Source organism: Paramormyrops kingsleyae, chromosome 18, assembly GCF_048594095.1.
Source record: "Paramormyrops kingsleyae isolate MSU_618 chromosome 18, PKINGS_0.4, whole genome shotgun sequence".
NCBI lineage: Eukaryota > Metazoa > Chordata > Actinopteri > Osteoglossiformes > Mormyridae > Paramormyrops > Paramormyrops kingsleyae.
The window spans coordinates 25,024,983-25,046,292 of NC_132814.1; the positions used below are offsets into that span (position 1 = coordinate 25,024,983).

General features: G+C 39.0%; 1 protein-coding gene across 7 annotated transcripts in view; it reads left to right on the forward strand.

The window, feature by feature from the left end:
- The window catches only part of LOC111855210 (sodium channel protein type 8 subunit alpha-like), a 71,023-nt gene extending 50,644 nt beyond the window's left edge, over positions 1-20,379 (forward strand). For 4 of the 7 annotated variants that reach the window (XM_072702324.1, XM_072702326.1, XM_072702323.1 and 1 more), the window contains exons 21-27: positions 4,310-4,432; positions 10,251-10,535; positions 12,532-12,585; positions 12,962-13,099; positions 13,541-13,645; positions 14,101-14,371; positions 15,498-20,379. In XM_072702324.1, coding sequence (XP_072558425.1) covers positions 4,310-4,432; positions 10,251-10,535; positions 12,532-12,585; positions 12,962-13,099; positions 13,541-13,645; positions 14,101-14,371; positions 15,498-16,651 — 2,130 coding nt within the window. In that variant the 3' untranslated portion in view covers positions 16,652-20,379. The remainder of the gene's footprint in view (positions 1-4,309; positions 4,433-10,250; positions 10,536-12,531; positions 12,586-12,961; positions 13,100-13,540; positions 13,646-14,100; positions 14,372-15,497) is intronic. The other 3 variants (XM_072702329.1, XM_072702327.1, XM_072702328.1) reach the window with 1 other exon arrangement.
- Positions 20,380-21,310: the final 931 nt, after the last annotated feature.

Consider the following 21,310-nt stretch of genomic DNA (forward strand, 5'->3'; position numbering starts at 1 on the left):
ATGCAGTGGCCAGTAGATTCAGTAGCTACCAAATGTGGTCCAAGGAAGGCCAACTGCTGAAGTGGCGACAGGGTCCTGGGCGTGGGATGTGAGAGTGGGCGGGGTTACAGGCAGGCTGTAGGCTTGTGGACCCGCCTTTTGCCTTGTTTCTTTCTGCTTTGCTGTGGTTACAGAGCCACAGATCTCATTAACCTTGCCTTGCAGAGTACTGTCAGAGGAAGGAGGCACCTCAGACACCCATACTGCTGGCCCCGGTGGCCCCAGGGGTCCTTGCCCCCAAACATGGGCTTCTCCATGGGGGCAGGCTGAAGGTGAAAATTACCCCAAAGACTGTTCTGTAGATAAAGGCGGAATCTTTATTTTTCTCATTCTGTGCTGGGGGTAAAAATCCATTGGGTGGTTCTCTTCGGACAGCTGTTGTGGAAGCTGTCCTGTGACCAGTACCATAAAACACAAAAGCATTCCAGAATTTGGCAGGAAGCGTCCCACAGACCAGTGTGCTTCACACAGAATTCCAGCATTCCAGTGTTGCTCCCAATATACATTTGTTTCAGTGTGTTGCATATGAAAATCATTGATGGAACAGTTAAAAAAAATTTTGGAAGTATGCAAATTATAATGTTGTGTAATATAATTTTTCGAGAGGCATCTAGCCGCAGGAAGGGCCTGAGAGAGTGTGTCCTCTTGTCAGAGCATTCTCAAGCTCCAAAACATCATTCTGCAAGATGGCATTTTACGGAATGCCAAAAGCGTCAAAACGTACTGCTTTTTTTGCATTAACAAGTTGAAAATTACAAAATTTGCACGTTAACATGTCAATTTTGAGCTTGTGAGTGCAAAAAAAACCTAACATGTTTTGCCCCTTTTGATAGAGGAATTCCCGTGTTTCTGTACAAAAGAGATACTGGAATCCACGGAGGCTGCAACAGACCCCATGTCATACTTATTTATTAGTCCATTAGTTTAGACTTTAGACCTTTTTTTAGTCGGTTAGTTTACAAAAGTGTGGTCATATTGAATCTGTGAAATAATAAATAAGAGTATTCTGCTGATGGACATAATTGTGACGTAGAACTATTCAGACATACTTGAAGGAAAACACGTGTTGTCTGTAGTTAGGAGAGCTGTTCGACACATGTACTTACAATGTAATAATTAATTTATAAACTATTAAGCCAGAGCACACACACGTTTAAAGAATGACTGGCACAGTAGGAAATCGTAAACAACGGATCTTGTCGTAACGTCGTTACGTCTTCAGGAATGACGTATTGGGGTTTGAGAGTGAAGCATGCGCTGTCAGGCCCCTCCTGCAGCCAAGTGTTTGTGAATATTTTGTCAAATAAAAATGTCCTTGCAAAGCCGTGATAAAACAAAGGCCAAGTTCTGTACAATTAGCAATCACAATATTGTGGCTAACCACAATAAAGCTTTCGCCTTTGAATCCCTTATCTGTGACCTTGGTCAGCTTTGGGTGTTGTGTTCTTTTGTAATGTTTTTACCAAGTAGTGGCTTGGTGGAGGTGTTCTCAGGTCTGTTTATATCCTTTATGACTGTTTATAACTGAGTTATCTGCTGGCTTCTCTGCCCATCCACTTTCAACTTTCGATAGTTACTGCCCTGCAAAATTTGCATAACAAATAACAACTACGGCCCCAAGCTGCATCGCAGGCTCCTGAGCTACAGTGGATGTGTCTGCTGTTAAAAAGACGAAATGTGTCTGAGCAACTCTGAATATTATTGCCCATAATATCTATATTGGCCATAGTTTTATACCAGTTTTATTTAGTTAGCATATATTGACTGGCTTACTAGCAAAAGTATTTCTGTAAAAAAATTTGTGCTCTGCTTTAGTATGATCGGCAAAAGTGTTTTGATGGCCCAGAAAGAGGAAAAATGTAAGAATAATTAGCGAATGTGGCAGTATGATGCCACTTATCCATGGAGTGATAGCAAACACTCTTTTCAACTTTGCTATTGTAAGGGTTGATGTTAACTAATTCTTATTTCAGGTGCTGTCAGAAATGTAACCAAAATTTAAAAATTCCCCATAAAGTCACATTCTCTCACATATCGTGTGTAACTGTCCGTTGGCACTTCATTAAAGTAAGTTGCAGTGATGAGAGAACTCCCTGGCAGGACTCTCTATGCTATGGCTTTATATATTAGGACATTACCTGTCCTAGGTAAATCTAACCTCAGGTTACAAACAACACAGCAGATTCCATCATGTCATTATTTATTTAACTAATAAAAAGCCAGATTGCAGAAGCCATATGTGAAAAATTAACATCACTCTTAATCATTAATTATGATTTAGTAGCACGTAGAACCACTTTCAGCAGCAATAATTTAAATTTTATCATTTTCTGCATGAGTTCGTCATTCTCTTGCATTATTTTTTACAATATTACATTACATTTGCATTATTTTGGCCTACTCTTCCTTACAATATTACTAAAGTTCATTGATGCTTGAGGACATTTCATTTATGCGGAGCTCAGGTCCGAACTTATTTACTGTTTTTTTTCCACCTATTCAGTTGTAGATTTGCAGACTTGGTGTACTTAGAATCACTGTGTGACCCAGTTTTGCAAGAAGGTTTAGCTTTCAGAAGGATGGCCTCATATTTGTCTCTAGAAGACTTTGACACCAAGACTCATTGTCTGTAAGGTGCACAGGTCACTTTTGGCTGCAAAACAATCTCAAATCATCACCACTCTGGCATTGTTATTAATGTTTGTGGTGATATGCTTTTTGATTTTCACGAAACATAGCAATGTGCATTATGATAAAACATATGCACTTCTATCTCGTCTATTCAATGGCCATTGTTCCAGAAATCTCTATTCAGATCCAACTTTGCAATCTTAAGTTGTCCTGCCATGTTTTTCTTAGAGAAAAAGGACTTTCTTCTAGCTACCCTTCCATGGAAACCACATTTACTTATTCTGTTATTCAGCTTAATGTTCAACATGATAAACATGTTTTGTTGACCCATAGATGTGGCTGTTGCTCTGACCTCAGGATGAATTTAGTGGGAAGTACATTCCTTAGAATCCTGTCCTGAATGTTCTCTATGTGTAAATACTCTTTCATGAATTGTCCAGATTGTTTTTAAATTGGTCAGATTGATGATTAGTCACAGTTACTTCTCAACGATCATCGCTGATGTCTTGTTTTTACTTGGCATGACGTAAACACAGACCAAAATGCTTCAAACTTCCAAAGGATGTGCTCTCGTGTGAATGGTCAGACTTCTTGACGATCAGATATCCAGGTGGATTCGATTGCCAGCACCTGACTGCTTATCAACCTCTTGCTTCCCATGAAAGCACCAGGAGTTTGCACACATAGCTTCTGCATCATGGCTTACTTTTTGTTGAATAAATAATGAGTGATACTGGAATTAGTATAATAAACATTCGAAATTCCTTAAGATCGTAATGGCGCTACGTGTTTTTACCTGGTCACCACCAGGATGGAATGCGGCATTGGTTCGCAGGTGCAGTGGATGGAGGGCGGTGCAGAGAGGCCTGGGTGGGCTTTAGTTTCTTTGAGGTATTCGGTTGTTTGAGTTCAGTATCAATCTTGGCATCTCTTTCTCCCCTCTCCTTTCTTGTGTGATTATGTGACTGTGGTTCTCCCCCCATTTGAATTATCAGTGCTGTGATAAATGTATGTGGCTGAAAACATGAAACACATGTACATTTTACCTGTATTCTTTCTCATAGGTACCTTTAATTTGTCTGTCTTTAATTATGTGGGATTTTATGCTTCTGCCCAGAGGGACATGGAGGGACAGTATAAGGGCCAGGGTAAGGTTCTTGGGTTTTTTTGTTTTCTTTCCACAGGGAACCCTCCCTCTTAAACTCTCCCCCCCTAAAGTTTCATCCCCATCCCTCGTGAATTCCCATCTTCTTGCTTCCTTGTATGAAACTAGCCCCTGTGTGCTCGCTTCACTGCCTATTATCTTCCCTTCTGTTGGATTCTCATGCCTCTTCTCTCTTTCTCTCAATCAAAGCTTTCTTTCCAGGTACAAAGAAGTTCAAGTGCTGTGCTCAAGTCTGCGCAAAAAAAAAAAAAAAGAAAGAAAAACATTTTGGGCCATTTTGTCTAATACTGCACAACTATGACCTATGAAAGAACTTTATATAAGTATATACATATATAACTGGAATATTATATATGTATATATTGTTTGTGTGTAACAGAACTTTCCACCAATGCTAGGTCCATTTCCTTGTAAAGGAAAATGTTCTCACCTCTAACAGTTTGGAACCTCTTTTGCTTCTCTGTTTCTGTATAGGTGTCTATAGTCAGCCTTATAGCTAATGCCCTGGGCTACTCCGATCTAGGGCCTATTAAATCTCTCAGGACACTAAGGGCCTTGAGACCCCTCAGAGCCTTGTCACGTTTTGAAGGGATGAGGGTAAGATCCAAAGCTAAGCAGCTGATCCTTCTGCATGCCTATTGAACAGTTTAAGCATGCTAGAACTGATCAAACAGAAAGAAGAAAAAAAAGATATATTGGGGGATTAAAAAGGACTTTCATAAACATATTTCTGCCATATGCTGAAGATACAAGTCATGATGCAGCTGTGAATGAAAATGCATTTGCTTTTAAAACGATATTTTCAATGAAGTGTTTCCCAATATGAATTGAACCACCAAGAATTAGCCTGCAATGTTCTTGCAAACACCACTATTAATAAAGTATGAAAAATGGGGATAAGTTATAAAATTGAGGTATTTGTTGCCAAGCTGCCTCATCACAATGAAAATTATATTTTTAAATTGCATTAATAATTAAATTGGCCCAGGAAATATAAGTAAAGCCCCAAAAAGCCCCTTGATATAAATCAAATTTCATGCCATTTCATAAAACATTTAATCAGCAATTGGCTGTCCATTTGGCCTGAATAATCAACCTCTACTGCTTTTAACTGGGACCCCCCCCCCCCCACTCTGTACTGTTCCCCCTTAGTTAACACCCACTTCACCCCATACCCTGATGCATCTTGTTCAGAGAACCACCAGCAGCAAAGGTGCACCATCAATAATTCCAAAACCCCCCTCTTCAAAAAGATGGTAGAATCCACAGACTGGGACACTGTCCCTTTCTGTAAAAAAATAGGCAAAAATGAAGACGAAGAACGAGCACAAAAATCGTGCATAAGTAGTGTAGCATCTATGATATCAGTAGATGAGAATAACTTTTTTTTCCTGATGGTTGTGGCCAATTGCACCTGGTTGTTGTCATTCCAGTCTCTTCTTGTCTGAGGACTGGTGGCCTTGTCTCATAATGCAAGCTTCTCTTCATCCCCACAGCCCACCTCCAAGTCTGCCCCCATCCCACCCCCCACCTCGTCATCCCCTCAACCCTCTTCATCTTGTCACTGTCCACTTTAGCACATTGGACCCTGCATTGGCTCCTCCAGGGCTGTAGGTTCACATGCCGATGGCTACGCCCAAGTCTCCCTCTGCTCTGGCACTTTTATGGGGGATCTTTGCAGCACTTAGCTATAGATGTAAGAAGTATGCATTTACTAAGCTTCTGCCAAAGCACAATCACCAGCATTTTTAACCAACTTTTTACCCAACTTATTTTCCGACTTACATTGTCAGCGGCTATTTTGAATGGTCACTGGAATTAATGTTTTGCAAAACAGCAATAATTCACAAGTTTCACTCAGCTTGTCACAGAAGCTTAGGAAATGGCCAAGAATTCTGGCACATGAGTAACACATTAGTGTGCTTCACAGCATAACATGGGGAAAGTCATGGGAATTTGATCTTTCCTTCCATTTGCAATGGGAACTCCGATTCTGTGATAAGGTCTCACAGCTGAGGCATGAGACTGATCTTCCACATAGACAAAAATAATGCTGTCCCAATAACATGGGATACATGCCAGCAGAATTCCATGTTGATGTTGTTTAATGAACATCCCATGGTGCCACTTATAATGTGGTGAAAAATATAGTGTCTTGTCATACCTGTGGTGAAGCTTTGAAATCTTTACCTACTTTTTTAGTAGTTTAATATAAAGGTAGGATTTTCAAGAAGACCATGTGTTAGTCTGTAATATACTTGCAGTCAAAAAAAAAACCCTGTGTCTTCTCATAACCATTTAAAATACATTTTCAAACCTTGATAAACTGATGACATATTCTTAATACCAATATGGTATTTTTTATGTGAAAATGTGTTCTCTGAATATTATGAAGTACAAATACATGTACAAGTTTGGGCCCCCTTGGACAAATTACATATTTAGTCAATTATGTAAGTGAAACGTAGTAAATAACTGCTGCAGGAAAAAAATGTAAGAAAAAAAACTATTTGCAAACATTAATGCACAGCTTTTATTGCATGATCGTCAAAACATAAGATGAAAAAATAGTCATTGTGGCATGAGCATAAGTTTGGACACCCTTCTACTTGGCCAATGATTAAGAATTTTTTTGCTGTTACCTCGTTAAGCCTTAGTAGCCATTAGGAGTTGTCACCTCTGAGTGAGTATAAGCAACTGAGTGAGGATCTGAAAATGAAGCTGAATGATGCCTAAAAAGCAGGGAAGGGCTATAAAAAGATTGCAAAATGCTCCCCGCTTGCAAACTGTCCGTAATGTAATCCAGAAATGGCAGTGAAGGGGAACTGTGGAAGTCAAGGCAAGATTTGTAAGACCATGAAAACTTTCAGAGAGATCTGCATGTATGCTGGCCAGAGAGGCAAAGGAAGAACCTCATATGGTTGCAGGAGCTGCTAGAAGGTTTGGTTGACACAGGAGTGGTGGTGCACTGTTCCACGGCAGAGGTGGAAAGTTCAGGTTCAGAAAGTACAAATCCATACTAGGATGTGTTTCAGTCAGCCAGTTGAATATAAAGACTCACATTCACAGAGTACTTAACTGGATGGTTGAAACAAAATTGGTTTGCATTTGTATTTTCTGGAAGTATCATTGGGAGGAAGCCTGACCTGCAACCATATCACAAAATTCAGCGTCTGAGGTATGCAAAACAGCATTTAGACTAAGGGTGTCAAACTGCAGTCCTGGGGGGCCGGAGCCCAGTGTGGCTTAGTTCTTTCCCTGTTCTACCACAAATGATTCAGCTCAAGAGCTGCGTGGTAATTAGCACAAAGCGATGAATCTGGTGGGTTAAATGAGGGGAAACCCAAAAATGTACCGGGCTCCGGCCCCCCAGGACTGCAGTTTGACACCCCTGATCTAAACAATGCGGAGGCTTTTTGGAAACCGGTACTGTGGACTGATGCACTAAAGATTGAACTACTTGGCTACAATCACCAAAGGTATGTTTGAAGAAAAGAAGGAGCGATATTTGATGAAAAAACACAGTTCTAATTGTTAAACATGGGAGTGGATCCATTCTGCTTTGGGTTTTGTGAGGCAGCCAGTAGCGCAGGAAACATTGCACAGGGAGGAGTGGATTCCACTAAATATTAGAAAATTCTGGACAGCAGTGATAAACAGATGAAGGTGAAAAGGGAAAGGCTTCTACAAGAAGGCAAAGGTCCTAAACATACCTCAGAATCCACCAAAATATTGTTGAGGTGTCCAAACTTTTGCACATGGCACAATTATTATTTTATATCTTGTTATTTGAATAAAAGATAACTGTCCATTATTTTTTGCAAATATGATGTTTTTTTAACACACATTTTCCTGTGGCAATTGTAATTTTACCGTGGGTGTCCAAATTTTTACATAAAGCTGTAATTCCAAGCTACCTAGTATGTACCTGTGATCATTAGTTCAAAGAACACATAGACGAAATAGCATAAATGTTTTTAGGTTAATACAATGGTACCTGTCATTTTGGAAAAACTGTAATTGCTGCACAGAAATGCAGAAAAATGAAGGTGGGGATTCTCTAGAGATATAACACAGCAGAATTAATATTCTCAGTATTCTTAATCCCTCCACATTGAAACATACAATGAAAAGGATGTATTAGAAGCGAGTCGCTAGGGAGTTGGAATTGTATTTCAAAATGACTGGGTAAATAAAACTTGACAGTTTGCTTGATAATGGACTATGGATTAGGGATGGTGCACAGGCAGAATTTGCAGAGCTCTGCCTTGGCATGTTCCATGCTTTGTGGAGCACTAGAAACGATGGAGATCTACAGACGTGTTAGAAATTATGCTAGCATACAAAATAGTTCTTAAGACATTTTAATCTATAGTATATTAATTTTAATTAAGTACATACATATATATTTATTTTATATGCTATTTCATTTCCAATAGGCACATTCTGAAGTACCTAAAGCGGTGGATTCCAGGTGTAGCTATAGCGACTAATCACATGGTCTTTATCTGACTACATTGGTCAATGAGCTGTTTTGTTGAGCATCTCATCATATGGGACTACACACCATGGCATACAGAAAATGTTCAATTTACACAATGCATAAAGCTAAATAATGAATACATCAGTGCCCTATAACACCTTTCTTAGCAGGTGTTGTAAATTCTGAATCTTTGCAATGGCTTCAGCAGCATGCTGCTCCTAATTGTTCTAAGGAGACTTGGACGATTCAGAATTAGTGATGAGGGCCTGTTTTATCAGATCTCCAGGCATTCTCAGTGCGCTGCAGGTGAGTCCAAGACAGGCATGGCTGTGAGGCACAGAAACCCAGGTCCTTGTGCAAGGTACCAGTGTCTGACATTCCATGCACAATACCACTCAATATGCAACTGAATTGACTTGGGGTGTTTGCTATTACCATGTGCCTCTCTGTTAAAGATTCAGGATTGCACAACGATGCCATGTAACACGCATGTACCTTTCAGTCGTCAATGCACATTATGTACCTCCTGAGAGCCATTTTCCCTCTTTTCTAGTAATATGTTAAAGTGTGTTTAGTGTCATAACTGAGTTCCCAACATTAAATTTATCTCTAGTCAGAGCAAGCTGTGATTCTCCTGGCAACTTCAGGCATGTCCTAGACAGAATATATATTGTACTGTTTGTTACTTTTTTAGTCATATATTTTTGCGGAGTACTTGTATTATTTGTTTTTTGGAAATGTTGATAGAACAGTGTTCAACCAGTCTTTTACAGCATGGTATGTCCATGGATGACTGTGTTGTTCCCAAAACATTGTGAGATTTCACTACTGTAGGAAGATAAATGATAGCCGTCAAAAAAAAAAATTATTTGTTAGTCCTGGACAGCATACAAATCTTTCCATTGTGAACATTTGTTTCCACTTCAAAAGGGGCACATTTTTGCACATATGAAGGGCCCTATTTCATAAAGGTGCTGTCCTTTTACACACACTCTGAACTCTTCACCATGGGGTACATACGTATAATTTGCCCTATAAAGAGAAAAGTGTGTGTTAGAGGATTATGAATACGAAGATCAAAATAACACCATGGTGTAGTGGAAATGGCTTAAAACTAAATATTGTATAATGTATATTACTATATATTGGCAGGAGATGTACTATAAAAGCAGATGGCAGAGACCATCATGACAAACAGTACACAGGTCATGCCTCAGCTGCTGAGAAAATCCAGTGAAGTAGCTCACAGACCTGTTCAATGGGGGAATATGGCTTTATAACTAGGTTTTGGAAAGTCATGCATGCTCAGCTGTCTGCCTGAGAGTTACCGGCCAGCCTGCGTAATACTCTAATACTGTGATCTGTTACTGTGTTGCTGGGTTCACTGCTGATGTGTCTATGAGTGAGGGGGCAGGGGGAGGGGGAGTTGGGTGTGCGTGCTGAAATTATTATACTGCTTAAGTTAATTATTGCAAATGTTTTGGATGGGTAGGACGTGACTGAGCTGATGCTCCATATAGGTGTGCCAGAACTTAACAATTTTAGCATTCTATGCATTAGGTACAATGATACCAAATACAAGGAAAATATTCCAAATAAACGCTTGATTGGCAGAGTGCATGGAGAAACAGTGCACTGAGTAACAAGCAAGCATGGGTTCATTTGCAGCTGTAATGACTAGAAACTGACAACTATTCACTTTTCCCAAATTTAATTAATGGCAGCTTCCATAATAGCCTAATATTGAATTTATAGTTTAAAGTCTTAAGCTATATTTCAGTTTAAATGGAAGTCTGTGTTTTAAATATAGTGCTGGAGATGGCATACAGGTATGGAGCAGCTTTGAGAAGTTTGCTAGTGTGTGTGAGTGTGTGTGTCCCTGGGGGCACCTGGCCGTTCTCACAATGTGGTGCCCTGTCTTTCCTGGTCCAGGTGGTAGTCAACGCCTTGGTGGGCGCCATCCCTTCCATTATGAATGTGTTGCTGGTTTGCCTCATCTTTTGGCTGATTTTCAGTATCATGGGGGTCAACTTGTTTGCGGGGAAGTACTACTACTGCTTTAATGAGACTTCAGAAGAACGCTTCGAAGTTGAGGATGTCAATAACAAAACTGAATGCTTCAACTTAATTAATGCCAACAAAACTGAGGTCAGGTGGAAGAATGTCAAGATCAACTTTGACAATGTTGGTGCAGGATACCTGGCTCTTTTGCAAGTGGTGAGTTTACCCTAACTTTGCATTCACATGTAACCAAGTTCTCACCTCTCTGCCTTGGATCTTCATGTCTTCACCACCTCTGCTATATTTAGGTACCTCTTTTGCTTCATTCAGCTTTCTAATGCCCTGTGTCTGTTCTCCTTGCACCTCTGCTTTCCCATCCATTCTGTGACCCTTTTCCTCCAACAGTTTTGTCTTTTTCTGTATCTTCTCCCTCATTCATTCCCAAATAAAAGTTGGAAGCCCATGGTCCGTGTTGTTTTTTTAGAAGGTCCACAGAAAACAGAGGTTTGTATCCGTTGTGAACTCCTTACTTGTATCAGTGTAGCCAAAACTGTGCCGCAAAGCCAAGGTCATTTTGGTTCCATATTTTTTGTTAGTTTTTTAATTTTGCTTATTCTTTAGGTTCATTTTGAGATTTCAGTTTGTTTCAGCAGCTCTTAAAATGACTTCCGACTCGACTTGCAACTTGTTTTCTGACTATATATAGATAGCAACTCGTGAACAATAAATCTTTAAGGCTCTGTTGAAATTCCTACACATGCAAAGCATTGAGTGTATAACTCTCTCCAAACCATAAAGGTGTTAAACGCATCACAATGTGCGGCTGTGCACAGAGCGCATAGGTACCAGAGCCAGAGAACCGTGATGTCAGGCAATATCAGCAAACAACACGCTGTTTCTGTTTTGCCAATAGTACAAATTAAGGACCCGATGTGAGAAAGCGCGGGCTATTCCGCATGTTATTCTGAGTCTGATTTTACATTAAAAGGCACCAATTAGAATTAGGCATTGCTTAACCTGTGTCACACATTATACATACAGATTGGCATAGACTGCCATAATTCAGATAATTTTTCAAGTACGTCCCAACAGCACCTCTACGTTTCTGACACACCCTTCCAAGTCAAGCTGTATTTTGTTACAGAAAGTGCCGGAACCTGCTCATCATGTGCCACGTACGGTGTGTGGTGTCATGTCATTCATTTTTCCATCACGCATTCAAATTTAGTGATTGTTAATAAAGTAAAAACATAACGGCAGCATATAATTCAGTTTAACAGTAATGTTACTCACGGTTCTCCCATAACTACAAGAGCAGCACAACTGCACACATTATTTTAACTTTTTGACATGCAGTTCGGGTGTTACTTGCATAATCATTTATTGAATTGCACAAACATGAGCTGATAAATCAATTTCATCCATTAGTAGGCTCCAGAGTAGGGCCATTCTGACATGTTTTCAGCACAGCAATTTGTGTATACATGTACAGCCCAACTTAAATATTTATGTCTAAATTTCTTGCAAGAGATGTCTTCATCGTAATTATTTTTGAGAAAGTTTTAGTATAAAAATCTACATCAGAAAAGTGCTTTAGTTCTTACAATTTTTTTTATTGCTTCCAAGGCATTTGAAATAGCAAATACTTCGAAAATTTATATAAGCCTAAGGAACTAGGAAACACACAGTTTTCTAGTGGGGATTCCCATTTAGTCGCATCAGTTACCAATAGGAAAAAAGACAAATAGGCTGTAAAATAGTAATGGTAAGTAGTAATGTCAAATTGGAACCATGTTGGAGACTTGACTGAGACTCTAATTTTGTGACTCTTAAAAATCTCTGTTATTTATAGGCTGATAGCTTATAGACAGGCTTTAAAACATAAGAAATACATACCACAGATTTTAATTTATATTAATTTTTGTTTTATTTCAGTTAGTTTTGGAGTTTGTTGTTTTCATCTTTGTTTCATTTTCATGTCTCATGCTTTTAGTTTATTATTAATTAATGAAATACTTTTATTACTGTTTTAGTTTCAGTATTTGCTAGCAATATTAACCGTGCTTGAAACTTCCAGAAATAGTCTCAGCTTTGAATTCGCTTTCAATGGGTCATTTTTAATTGCGAATAAGAGTTGTGTCATTGTGTCATGTTCGACTGAAATACAGTTCATGATCTTCTGACCCTCTGCTATTCTTACTGACTTGTCAAGGCTACATTCAAAGGCTGGATGGACATAATGTATGCAGCAGTTGACTCCAGACAGGTGAGTTAGTTTTGTCTGATTCTGTGTCTGAAAAAAGATGTTCTTGAATTTTTGAGCATATGGAAATGGAAGTTAAGTAAGGCATGAAATCTTAAGCTAGTACAAAAATAAATACTAGTTAAACAGATTACTTCATGAAACATCTTTTCCTTGGATAATTTGACAAATGCTATCAGTAGACAGAGGAGAATGGGCATATTTGATTTATAGTAAAAAGTCACAATCGTCACAAAGTGGACATACATGATTTTCATTGGACAGTGACAGTATATTTAGACAACCTCTCTCATTTATGCTTTGAGGATTTGAATGCAATCAAATAATATTCTGGTCTGTTGGTGGGAGAATCTGTTAAGCAACATGTGTTCTTCTACAGGTGGAAGACCAGCCTATCTATGAAGACAATATTTACATGTACATCTACTTTGTCATCTTCATAATCTTTGGCTCCTTCTTCACTCTGAACCTCTTTATTGGTGTCATCATTGACAACTTCAATCAGCAAAAGAAAAAGATAAGACAATTGTCCTTTCTTTCTCTGTCCCTTTTTTATATATACTGCATATGGTTTTAATACATTATACATATTTGAAGAAGTAACGCTTCTAAAAGGTCATGGTATTTAATTCAATAAAATATTTAATATTTTTAACGCTTTACTTTAGGGTGCACAAGTAGCTTAGTAACTCAGTTACTACTCAAGTACAAATCATGAACAAATATAGTAACTGCATGAAATACATTAACCTTAATGATTGATTAATGATGAATGTAAATGGGACCAGTAGGTAACTAACACTTAGTTTCTGGTTAATTAATTATTAACCAGAAAATAGCACAATACAGTGTATTATTTGTGTTATCAATTACAGTATTTTTAAATAATGTGTTTTTTCATGACTTGAGAAATATCATACATGAGAAAGATTATAACCAGCTTTTATTATCTCTATACTTTGGGGGTCAGGATATTTTCATGACAGAAGAACAAAAGAAGTACTACAATGCCATGAAGAAACTAGGATCCAAGAAACCTCAAAAACCTATCCCCAGGCCACTGGTACTGCGTCTTTTTAATTAAGTTTGAATCATAATCAACAATTTGAACAATCTGGGGTACGTTTCCCAAAAGCTCGCAATCACATCTTACATAATTGGTACCAGAGTACCAACATTGCATGGTACCAACTATGTAAGTTGCTAACATCGTTAGCATCTATGCTTTTGGGAAATGTACCCTTGAAGGTTTTTGTCTGCCATTGTATTGTTAGAGATTGCAGTATTGTATCGGTTACATTGTTAATCCAGTATTCTCCAGTAATCTTCATTACTGACTTTATAATCATTACCTATAGTGATTTACAACCACTTTACAGTTTCAATAACCATCATTCATACTGACATTATTTGTATTACTGTTGAAATTAATAAAAGAGCATACAATGAAGCGCTGGATGACCCAGTGAAAGAGGTGAACATTATACCAGATATTTTGATTTTTCTCTCCTTTTTCAGAACAAAATTCAGGGGATGGTGTTTGACTTTGTGACGCAGCAGGTGTTTGATATCTCCATCATGATCCTGATCTGCCTAAACATGGTTACCATGATGGTGGAGACTGATGATCAGACACAGGACATGGAAATTATCCTGTACTGGATCAATTTTATCTTCATCGTTGCGTTCACTACTGAGTTTCTGCTCAAACTTTTCGCCCTGCGCCATTACTACTTTACTATTGGCTGGAATATCTTTGACGTGGTTGTTGTTATCCTGTCCATTGTGGGTAAGTAAATCATGGGACATGGTATAATAATGGAATAGTAAATGGCCATTTTGCCTCACACCCCCTGGGCTGTGTGTGTGTTAAGAAGGTCTATATATCTAGGGAAGGCTAATACTTTTCTATTCAAGGGCAAATGGTTCAGTCTGCAATGCATTATGTTAGTTGCTATATGATATTTTAGCTTTTAATCATAACCAGTGATGCTCAGAATTTGTGAAAATTTCATCAAAGAGGTTCATTGTTTCTCTGGAGTGGGACTGAATTTCTGACCAGGAATTCAAGCCCCTGAATAGTCCGATATAAAACTATATAAACAAGTATACTATTATTATACGTTTCTATTGACAAATCCATTTTCTAGGCTATTGTACACACATTGTTACGTACGCTTTTTAATTTTACGTAAATGTCATTTTTACTGGCGCGGTTCACCAATATTAATAAAGCGTGGAGCAGCTTTGACATAAATAAGGAAGCATCATCAAAGTACATGTTAATATGATCTGTGCACATTCCAAAACATCTTTAATAAATCATTTCTTACACAATTTATTTTTCCCAAATTTGCATGGAGCATTAATGATGTGCACTTTTGACAAGGTTTCCATGCGAATGGGTCGCGACAGACTGATATTATGCCAACTTCCCTGTAGATTCAAACTAATTCTTTGGTGTCATAAAAACAAAAAAGCATTGTTATTCACAATGCAGTTTAGTACAGCATAGCCCACTCTGCACTGACAGACGTTCTGAAATGGATCATACGTCAAATACCGCTCACGCGTTTGAGTACATACGTTCTTCCGCTCACATGTTTACGTCAGGTGAGTAGACGGCCCTTCACTGCGGCCCAGGACACATTCGCGGTCACACTGCTATAACAATGTGGTCTGAGTGATCCAATCTTAATGCGTCCTCAGTGTGTTTTGGATGTATTTACACCTGTATTTAGCCTGTTCACTTGTAATCGGATCACCCAGGATGGAGGTTAATTCCAGGTGTGAACACGGCCATAGATCCACTCAGGGTCACGGCAAATTGTGGAAGAAATAATAGACAAGTGAAAAGTGAAAATCCCGTGAAACTTATTCTTGAGACTTGTTTTTTTCTCCACTCTAAACTTCAGGTATGTTCCTGGCAGACCTGATTGAGAAGTACTTTGTGTCACCAACTCTCTTCAGAGTCATCCGTCTGGCCCGAATTGGCCGAATCCTGCGTCTGATCAAAGGAGCCAAGGGAATTCGGACTTTACTTTTTGCACTGATGATGTCACTGCCAGCTCTTTTCAACATTGGCCTGCTCCTCTTTCTGGTAATGTTTATCTTCTCTATTTTTGGTATGTCCAACTTTGCCTATGTCAAGAGGGAAGCTGGAATCGATGATATGTACAACTTTGAGACATTTGGGAATAGCATGATCTGTCTGTTCATGATCACGACATCGGCCGGCTGGGATGGTCTACTTTTGCCGATCCTCAATTACCCACCAGATTGCAGCCCAGACAAAGAAAATCCAGGCACCACAGTGAAGGGTGACTGTGGCAACCCCTCCGTTGGTATCTTCTTCTTTGTAATGTACATCATCATCTCCTTCCTCATCGTGGTCAACATGTACATTGCCATCATTCTGGAAAACTTCAGTGTGGCCACAGAAGAGAGTGCAGACCCACTCAGTGAGGATGACTTCGAGACCTTCTATGAAATCTGGGAGAAGTTTGACCCAGATGCCTCACAGTTCATAACCTTTGCCAAACTATCGGACTTTGCCGACGCGCTGGAGCACCCACTGCGCGTTCCCAAACCGAACACCATCGAGCTGATCGCCATGGATATGCCTATGGTGAGTGGTGATCGCATTCACTGCCTGGACATCTTATTTGCCTTCACCAAGCGCGTCCTGGGTGACAGTGGCGAGCTGGACATGCTGAGGCAGCAGATGGAGGAGCGTTTTGTGGCAGCCAACCCATCCAAAGTATCGTATGAGCCCATCACCACCACACTGCGGCGCAAGCAGGAGGAGGTGTCGGCCATCAGGATCCAGCGTGCATTCCGCGCCCACCTGATCCGGCAGGGCTTCATCTGCAAGCGCAGGCCCGAGAGCAACAAGTTAGAGAACGGGGGGGCCAACCAGGAGAAAAAAGAGGGCACGCCCTCCACTGCCTCCCTTCCTTCTTATGACAGTGTAACGAAACCTGACAAAGAGAAACAGGAGGATAATGAGGGACGGGGTCAAAAAGAGAAGGGGAAAACCCAAAAAGATATCAGGGAATCAAAGTGTTAGGAACCAATAGCAGTAGCTGGTGGAGTGAATCCAGATGTAACTCTCAATCAAACGCAACACATGTACAACAGTTTTGTTTTTAAGTTAAAAAAAAAAAAAAAATCAAGGAATAACACAAAAATTGTTTACACTCATTTGGAAAAGTGTCTATGTGGAAGAAAAAGCTCAGTTTCTTGTAACTTCGAAGACACTTGAATGAAACTTAATCAGCTAAGTATGTGACGTTGTTGTGTGAGAGTTTAAAAAATGACAACCAGCTTGAACAGCAAAACACAATCTGTGCAGGTTCATGACAAATCTATTTATTTATTTGTTTGTTTGTTTATTTATTTCATCATTTTTACTGGGGACCATCTGCTACAGAACACAGAGACATACAAAGAAGTAAGACCCTTTGTGTCCTGGTGCAAAAGCAATGACTCTGTGGATTTCTTCTAAAGGAAACTGCACACTGGGGCTTTTACAGTGACTTTACCGAGTAGTCTGGGGGTTTTTTTCTGTCCTTAATAGGCATGAACAACAGTAACCATGAAGAAGACTAAGTTTGTGTAGAAGGCAAAAAAGACAGAAGGACCCAGAACAATATAAGGTCTTTGTGCTGATTATACTTGCATCCACAGCCCATGTCACTAGTGTTTTCATCTTCTGTTTGTTATACCTACATAATGGACATTTTCTATATGGGCTTTCATATTGATAGGAAAGGGGGAAATTATTCAGGGTTTTTACTTGGGTTGGAGGGGACATACTCAGACTGAAGTCCCAGTGAATAAATAATTGTGTTCGTTCAATGCATAGAGATGACTTGCATGATGGCATGTTTTGATCAGGAATCATGCATGAATATCATAGTCCACACAACACTAATACTCAAATCACAACAGTGGTTTGATCATAAATTGTAGGCTATCCACTGGAAAGAAGTAATATATTACTTATTATGTTATTGTGATTCACAATAATCGGAAGATAAGTTATTATAAATCATATTCGTCACAGATATTACTGTCCAACCCACATTTTAAAGCAAAAATTCACTAGCATTTTAAGGCAAACGGCATTCTGCTGTTTGACTATACTAACAATGTGCCACATTATACAACAGAAGAAGGTAAATAAGAAAGATGCACTGGGAAGAAAATGTCAGTTATACTCAGAGAAGAGTCCCGTCAAAACTTTGGTGTGGCTAACAAACACTGGTTGGCTATGTGGTCTGCAATATTCTGACTGTCTTTAGCCACAGAGCTGTTGAGGGGTCTGATTGACTAGATGTGTGTTGTTTTTATTTTCCCCCAAAAGGAGCACTGATAGGCAGCAATGGCGATGATGAGATTATACTCCGGAAGCAGTGGCAGCTGACTTGGTTTGTCTAGGTTTGGCCCTGCGTTTGCTCCAGCCCCCAATATTTCTCTGTGTTCTTTGTTCACTATTGCCATCATTGTGCATATTTTTTGCTGTCTTGAGCTTTGGAACTATTCAATGCATCTTTTCAGTATGATTAGTTTTCCTATTAATGAGTAAATCTGAGGTGCTTTATACTCAAGATGACAAACGAAAATGTATGTTGCACAGAAAATAGCTCAATCCAGTGTTGTTAGAGGATATGATAATCAGAACTGATCACGACGGGGGTACAGCAAGTATAAGGAAGTATTAGTTTAGTGTGGAGGGAAAAGGGACTATGATTTTTATTTTGGGAGAATCAATGCTTCTGAAGCTGCCAACCTACTCATTAGAAGGGCTGTAAGAAACAAAAATCAAAGCAAGATCACTGCCTTGAGCAACATATGTGGCACTGGTGAATGTCCCACCCTTCAGGATCTGAGGTCAACGTGAACCTTGTAGAAGACAGCAAGCTGACATAAGCCCAGGCTCATTCAGGATTTTATGGAATCAGTGTAGTACTAAGGTCTCCTAACTGCCATTGAACTTAGACGTTCAGACCCCCGCCTCTGGAGTTTGAGGAGCTGGGGGTGGGAGGCAAAGAAAATTCTGGTCTTATCTCTGTGAAGCAGTTTCATTCTTGGTGTCAGCAGTATGGCGGGAGGCCCAGAGGTTAGACTGGGCCTCACAGAACTGTGTGTCAACAAAGGAAAATAATACACAACACCCAAGCTGAGGCAAAACTCACCTTGGCATTGAGGCATTTATCTTTACTATCAAATGTCCTCCCTGACCTCCTATACACTAAACCCTTGCCTTTTTCTGAACCATGGGTTTCTGAATTGTCGGTGGTACGGACTAAATCCAATTAAACGCCAAATACAAAAAATAATAATAATAAACAATGCAGCAAATAATGTAATACAATTGTTTTGTGTGCCCATGTTGACATATAAACAAAATGTACATTCATACAGAAGTAATGATAAATATATTTTACAAACTGTGTGTACAAAACAGGCTGTGATGTGTCAGAAAATGCTAAAAAGAAAACTTTTCTGAGAGAAACTATAAATAATGTAATATATCATTTTATTTTATTAGCATGCTGTTTTTTGTAAATACAGAATTTAAAAATAACTATTAATCTAATAATAAATAACAATGATATAGAATGGCTTCCAGCTGATGTCCTATGACACATTTGTTACACTTTTCAATATTTGAGAAAGTTTTCACATTATTGAGGGAAATTGAAAGAAGTAATATATACAAGAACTATATACAATAAGTTTATAACTGGATACTATCCGACACTCTCTATCCTCTCTAAATCCCAGGTTTAAAGAAGCTCTACAGACAGTAATCACTTACATTTATTGTGCAACACAGTGTAATGGATGACCAAAACTCTAGGCTGGCCCTGGATCTCAGTGTTTTTGGGGACCAGCTGGTGCACAGTGTTTTCAGAGCTGCTTACTGTGGTTTTATAGCCTGAGATGAGAGAATTGTGCTGCCAGCAGACCGTTTTCTATACTGTTTTTTTATCACAGTCTTGTGCCCCTTCTGAACAGGCATACTCTAATAAACTTTAACTGCCCTACAAAATGACACTGCCAGCATGCGGAAACCACACGTGTCCATAGACTGTACTGTGGTAATGATTTGCTCCTGATCGAAGGGCTCCCAACATACCTGAGTTTGTTTTCAGTATTCTTGCTTGTTGCATTCTCCCAGTTCTGCATTTCTGCTTTGTCATTTGCATTTTACCTGTTTATTTGGATCTTGATTTGTTCGTATTGTTATTTATTTTTTTTATTTTTTTTGTCTTTACTACGTGTGCATTTTTCTTTTTCTACTGCCAGGCTAAAACCTCCATAACTATAGGAGCTTCTCAAAAAGCAGCACAATGTGAATCAGGGACGTGAACATACTGAGAAGTTGAAAACACTGCCTGTGAACTGACAAATAAAAAATATCACCCAAAATAGTAGCTTAGGGAAAAAAAATACCTGCAGATTGTAAGCAAAGCATTCAGTGTAACATGCTCATAAACTGGAAAAAATAGCTCTGTAGGTCATCTTTTGGTGTGATTTGTTCCAGACATGCATTTATCATTTCTTGACATTCACTTCAGTAAATGTTTTACTCATTGGCATGACTGAGATGATTTGATTTCTGTTGAAAAATAGTAAGAGGTGCTTTTTATAATATATTGTTATTCTCTGCCAATATGATAAAATGATGATATAAGAGGGTGTGTTGCACAACTACATGGATTTCTGAAATATTGTCTTCATTTGAGCACGATACTTTTTATTAATAATAAAGCAGCCTTCCAGTTATTTGTTGTGTTTCATTTTATTTAGGGTTTGAGGGACAAACTGAGACTGCATGATTTAGGGGACCAGGGCTTCCCATCATTCCAGCTTCAGAGGTTTCTGGGGCGAGGGGGGGGGGGGGGGGGTTGGTTACTCCATACAGCTGTTGCACACTGCCCTATCTTGGCTGCCTGTGTAGATTTGCGTTTTGTCTAGACTATTTATATGGTCTCAAGTTGGAAGTTAGTTTTTGTCAAAAGTGTTTTTATTGTGTACATTGTGATATTTATACCCAATGTCTGCAACTATTCTGTGTGACTATAATGCAGCTAACAGACCATTTGTGATCTCCTCAATTCAGTATGGCTCTTCATAGGTAAGTAAAATTTAGCTGCTATGTGTGTCCATTCATATGTGTCATTGCACACTGTATGGTTTACATACTAGACTGAAGGTAGGTATCATGATACCCTTATAATAGATTACTGGGGACATAATATATACACCGTACTTGTCCTTATGAAAACTTGATCATCATGTCTTAAGAGGAGAAGCTTCACTTAGATAATAATGGACATTTATGTGGTTTTATGGCACTGAACTGTTCTGATAATCAGCCATATTGAATTCAGGGGATTCCAAACACACATGAAAGTGGCAACATTACAGTCAAAACGCTTCTCTGGGCTGTTTACAAATGGAGAAACCTCAGTAATAGCCATATTGGTATAAAAAAATTGAATTCAGTGAGGAGTCTTGCTCTCTTGGATGTATATACATGCAAACTGGTACTGCTTTAAGCTGACTTTAGCTATAGCAATCCAAATCAAGAGAATAACTGAATTTCTATCTCATCAAAAAATTTCATTTTCACATTTTTCTGTAGATAGATATATTGAACCTGAAACTGTTCTTGGACTGGTTTTGTTTTCTGTAACTGTATGTTCTTTAGATT